At 37.1% G+C, this 6,000-nt stretch overlaps 1 protein-coding gene across 1 annotated transcript; it reads right to left on the bottom strand.

Moving 5' to 3' along the window:
- Positions 1-1,135: 1,135 nt before the first annotated feature.
- Positions 1,136-5,183, bottom strand: LOC127423869 (vesicle-associated membrane protein 5-like). The gene is made up of 3 exons (XM_051668539.1): positions 4,968-5,183; positions 3,034-3,177; positions 1,136-1,795 (listed from the first exon to the last, which is right to left on the bottom strand). The coding sequence occupies exons 1-3, from the start codon at positions 4,968-4,970 to the stop codon at positions 1,604-1,606; spliced, it is 339 nt and encodes a 112-aa protein (XP_051524499.1). The 5' UTR covers positions 4,971-5,183; the 3' UTR covers positions 1,136-1,603.
- Between the last annotated feature and the right edge of the window lie 817 nt (positions 5,184-6,000).

Genomic DNA, 6,000 nt, shown 5'->3' with positions numbered 1-6,000 from the left:
TGCTGCGAATAGCTTTTTAATGGTTAGAATAGAGGAAGAGAGCAAATGTATTGTACCGCATAAATGTCTATTGTAACATAAGCATTATATTCTATATAATTTACGTACCATGTTACAAAAATGTCCAGTGGAATTGTCTGTCATTTTTACATGTAACATTTGCTCTTCGGTCTTCACACAATTCTGAACCTATACTATCATGTTAAGATTCTGGGATCTGTGGGATCTTCAACCACCTTAAAAATCCACCAGGTGGCGTTTTACCTGAGCTTTACTTGGAATGTGTCCGATTAGCTATTTTGTGGTAAGCCCATTCTTTGTCCCCCCTTTTTTTAAACGTCGAATTTTAATAAGTTGCTTGGAACTGACATTGTGGTGTTTTCTATCTCCGTTGCTTGTTTGCATTAAAATGTACAGTTACATGTAAACTAAAAATAACTAAGCTAACATATCTAACCATATTTATCCATTTTATAATGTCACCCTCTTATTTTTGAAACCCACAGAGCTTGACAAACAAGGCTGTAAGGCGACACCTTGGTACTGACGATTGCTTAACTGCTTTGAAGGACAGTGCGGTTACTGTCATTACAAAAGCTCTACAAATAAAAATAAAAAAGCCACGTGAAAACATTTTTTAAAGACATGGTATATTTACGTAAGAAACATACAACTTATATATACAGATTACAGACAGATAGAGCTGTTTTTGCAGCATTGACATGATAATATCTCTCAAGTTACAGTATGACAACTTAAAACCACTTTTGTGACAATCATTAAACTGTTTTTACATTGATAATGGACAAGGATGTAATCAAATATTCAGGTTTGAGGGAACCACATGTAAATCTTTAAGAATTGGTCACTGAAAACCCATTGATTGGCCATTAATCTGAATATTTGGGGGACATGTCCCCCTCAGTGTCTTTTGTGGTCACGGCCCTGATTGTAGAAAATAAATTGCTGATGAAACCCTTAAAAAGTTTGGAACAAATGTGCAAGAAAATGCAAAAAACAAACAAACAAAAACAAAAATCATTATTTTCCAAAGAAACTGATAGGAGAAAACCCCAATACTTATATCTTGAGTTCATTATACACACTCTTGTTTGATGATCAACATCAGTTTCAGTTGTTTTTTTTTTTTAATGAAAGTAATAAAAGCCTGTGCTCTACACCAATGTTCCTCAAACCTGGTCCTGGAGGGCACCCCAGCATTGCAAATTTTGGATGTCCCCATTATTAATTATACCCAATTTATGTCATGGAGCCCTCTACTAATAAGCTAATGAGTTGAAGGATTTTATTTTTCTGACACACTTTTAAATGTGTCCCACATCGCCATTGGTTTCCCAGATTTATGATTAAAATCTGTTTAGTCCAAAAGGAATGCATGCAGGCAGTTACCATTAGTGCCACATATGGGTGTTATCATTGTAAAATGAAAGTGAAAGCAGAAATGAAGGTAACTCCATGGTACCATTTTGTATCACCCAGCATCACAATTTTCAGTTGTACATCAGTTGAAGACACAATAATCTGATATCTTGAGGCATTTTAAGAAATCCTTAATGTTCACTCATCCTCTTCGTCTGATCTTCTAACCATCTATTTGTGCTTTTGGTTCTTGTGTGGGTATGGTCGTTCTGTCCATTCCCCTGAATATCACAGCCACAACCACAGCCACAATTATGATGAGGACCACAACAGCTACAATTATCACTTTACATTTAATATTCTCCCAACGTTTCTTCTGTTTCACCTTAGTCGCGGTCCTTGAGAACGATTTGCTCTGAAAAGAAATAAGCACAAACATTTACATTTAAACACATAGCATAAGAAATTATATATAAATTCTCAATAGTTAACTTGCTTGTTTATGACCCAAATTAACTTTTTTTTTTTTTTCAGAATTAGAATTGACTTTAAAATATGAAAATAATTTTTGACTGCTTCAGGGGACTGCTCCAGGGTCTCCAGTTTAAAAAATTGGGGTAAGTAGTGAGAGACTTCAGAGTGGGTTTGATACCTGGAATCATGTTCTTGTTTTCCTAACTGTAATTATCTTTTTTTTTTTAGCCCAGTAACTGACAGCAACCAAGACTCCAGTGGGATTTTCAATGTGTCTGTATGGTAAACATGTAATGTTGATACAAAGTGACCTCGCTGCCTGATCATATGGCATGTCCTGCACATTCAGAGCAAACACCGTCATCCTCTTACACAAGTTTTCATTAATTTTATAACTAAAGGAAATGGCTTTCTAAAATTAACACAAACTAAACACAGGATGTAAATTGTACATTCTTTTTTCTGTACGCCCAACCTAGAGAGTATTTATAGACTCTAATATGGCATTTCCTTGATTTCCCTTGATATTTAAGGCCTTGGAACACTTGAAATTTCAGAAACCTAGTTGGTCATCAGAGTCCTTAAAAAGTCACAAAGCATCACAGCATGAGCAAATACACTCCCCGAGCACTTTATTATGAACACTATGGTCCTAATAGTGCCCGACATGGTTTTCTGTTGTTGTAGCCGATTCACCTCAAGGTTTGACGTGTTGTGCATTCTGAGATGCTATTCTGCTCACTACAATTGTACAGAGTGGTTATCGGAGTTACTGTAGCCTTTCTGTCAGCTTGAACCAGTCTGGCCATTCTCTGTTGACCTCTCTCATCAACAAGGCATTTCTGTCTGCAGAACTGCCATTTACTGGATGTTTTTTGTTTTTGACACCATTCTGAGTAAACTCTTGAGACTGCTGTGCGTGAAAATCCCAGGAGATCAGCAGTTACAGAAATACTCAAACCAGCCCGTCTGGCACCAATGGTCGAAATCACGTAGATCACATTTTTTCCCCATTCTGATGGTTGATGTGAACATTAACTGAAGCACCTTACATGTATCTGCATGTAGTGAGTCTACATGAGTATGCATTTTCGATAAGCGGTTTTAAGTTGCTTGAAACAAACAAATATACATAAAATATTGATATAAAGTAAAAGCAGACATCAAAAAAAGGGCCACCTTCTGCAGTAGTTGCTCAGCTCTGTTATCCAGCTCCCCTAGTTTTCCTGATCGCTCTTCAGCTTTGTTCAGGTTGTCCAACATGATAACCTTCACTTCCTCCACACTCTCCTGGGCCTGACGGAGACGGCTTTGCCCATTCTCCTAAGGACAGATCAAATGGTTCAATGGCAAAGGCGGGACAACTGGCAACATTATCTGTGTGGCAACAGGTTTTTGACTATTGGTAAATGTAACTGGAAACAACAAGGCCACTCAAGTGATTGCTGACTCACGTTTTGAATGTGAGCATTTAACCACATTTAAATTACAGTATTTGATGGTTTGGTTGAGTTAAGACACATTATCATCCAGTAAATTTGTGCAACAAAAGGATTTTCAGATGAAGAATCTCAGATTCTAGAATTTCATGAATCACACACTACGTAATTAAGACAAGAGAACTGGTTTGGCAATTACTGCACCACAAAGGAGAAAAAGTGGCACTGAAGACTCCCTGGATGCCACGCATGATAATGGCCTCATAGCCCTGTTTACAACAAGTTGTTGGAATGTAATTCTGGAGCAGTGCCTCTGCTCTCTCACAAGCCTAGTCACAGTTTAACAAGGAACAGCACGGGAGAGACAGAGTCACTGTGCATTTCTAGAAGCTATAGCATCAAAACAATGAGGCCTTTGTAAAAACACCATGAAATAGGGGCATTTGGAGATCATGACCGCCTCAATATTAGCAGTCTACATCATATATCATCCCGTATATAAGCTGAGTCTGACAGTTAATTCCTATCTTTGTGCTCAGAAGGATGTAACTCAAGGTCAAGGTTTAGCTGATGAGTGGCCATTCATAGGCAGGAAACGTCAAACGAAAATAAATACAATTATTTTCTCAGGAAACGCTACTTATTTATGCCATCTCACATAAGAGGCCATACACAATAGACCTAAGGATCAAAGGAAACAACACTGCCAATCATGGTGACAAAACTTTCCTTTTACATTTCAGTGCAATATGACCATAAAAGGGTTCACTCTACAAACACTTTTTTAAATAATTTTAATTGGCTTTAATTATGCCCCAAATTTTAGAGATCTGAAGTCAATAACACTACACCTTTAAAAATATTAGCTATATACACAAACGCTAAATATATATTGAATAGTAGAGAATGTTGTTAATGAGTTTTTCGTAAGTATTTGCCTTATGAACTGGAACTACATGATACACATATCTTTACATTCTTTGTCTCTTTCCTTCCTCTTTCACTCGGAGTGCTATTATGACTATGGAATTTCCTTGAGACTACAAAATCCCACCTCTTGTGTTTTTCAGATCAACACTTCTGACGTTGTCATTTCAAGGCATCGGAGTTAAACAAACAATAAGGTTTATAGACATTCTGAATGACATTCAAATGACTTTTCACAACACCAAGGTGTGTTTTATATTCTAAAAACAACTCATAAAGAACTAAATGTGCTTATCAAACACTGTATGTCTGCACTAAATTATATTCCTCAAAGTTAATTGAAAGCCGCTATTCTATATATAGTCTGTGGGAATAAAAAATCAAGTCAGTTTAAAATGTCACCCATTTAAAGTGACATAGACCTTGTGTTTCAACACTCATACCAGTTGGCATAGCTATTTATTAGATAATTAGTTTAACACTGAACCTGTTTTTACCACAATGACAAAACTCAAGGCAACTGTATGCAAGCACATGAAGACAGCAGTGTATATATTGAGTTTTATATAAGCAAGTCCTCGTGTGTGTGTGTGTGTGTGTGTGTGTGTGTGTGTGTGTGTGTGTGTGTGTGTGTGTGTGTGTGTGTTAGTTTGATTTAAACCATTTATTGTTCTTATTTTACTATTATTACAGCATTAGCAAAACCAAAGAATTTAGCTAAACGAAACGAAGGACAAGACAACTTACCATTGTCTTAGTGTCGCTTTAATACACCAGAAACTGTCACCGAAAATACTGCATCAGAAAGGGAGACCAGCAACCGATGAGCGCAAACAATACAAGACCGATATCTATAAACTTCACTTGCGCTTCTTTTGACAACTTCTACAAATAAAAAAAAAACTACTTTTCTGCGCTACTGCTGGGAAGGACTTTCTCTTTTATCTAACGGGGTGGGTAGTTTCCACTGCGCAGCTGTGACAATAAAAGGAACACACCCACAGGGACCGACTTTCTGCGCTGCTTCAGTAATTTATGCTATTATTCCTTGGCTTGCCATATACCAAATGATGCACTAAGATATGGCCTAAGAAATGCGATAAATGTGGTTAATGATAATACAGTAACTGATAATGGTAAATCAGTGAATAATGGTTATCAATTAATCAAACGTAGCCTATAACCATTAACTCTGTTAATCATCAAATAATGATAATCAATTATCCAAAGTATAAATATTACCCTCAAGTTTTTCCCTTTAGATAATCATTCACTCGCGTTTAACCATCAAGCCGTTATCCCGTCTCTATCATCATCAACCACTGAATTATCACTTGTTGTATTATCACCTTGTGGCTATGCAAATTAGATGGGCGTACTTCGCTGTGGCACGTTCAATTTCATTGGTTGCTACGTGAATAAGATAAGCGCTTGACTAGATTTGTCTGGAAATAGCATTATTTTGCACGGACAAAATGTCTCGTTTGGAAGGCTGCATGCTTGGTAGGACGCGTCCTTTGAAGGCTGCAGTATACTGAGCGTCCTCTTTAAACAAGCCTCGTTTAAACGAGACGGCCTTCGTAGGACAAACGGAACGTAACATGGTTGCTATGACAGCACGCCACTCTTTAACAAGCGCGAGCGCTTTGAGTGAGAAGGGCACAAAGTCCCTCTCGAAGAGAATGTATGAGGTACATTTTAGGAGAGTTATAATGATGTAAAGATAAAAGAAAATAGATTTTACAGTTGTAATTTTAGTCTAATACTTTTATTTTAATCA

This window comes from Myxocyprinus asiaticus, chromosome 3 (assembly GCF_019703515.2).
Source record: "Myxocyprinus asiaticus isolate MX2 ecotype Aquarium Trade chromosome 3, UBuf_Myxa_2, whole genome shotgun sequence".
NCBI lineage: Eukaryota > Metazoa > Chordata > Actinopteri > Cypriniformes > Catostomidae > Myxocyprinus > Myxocyprinus asiaticus.
The sequence above is the reverse complement of the archived record's forward strand: the minus strand, read 5'-3'. Positions and strand labels throughout refer to the sequence as shown.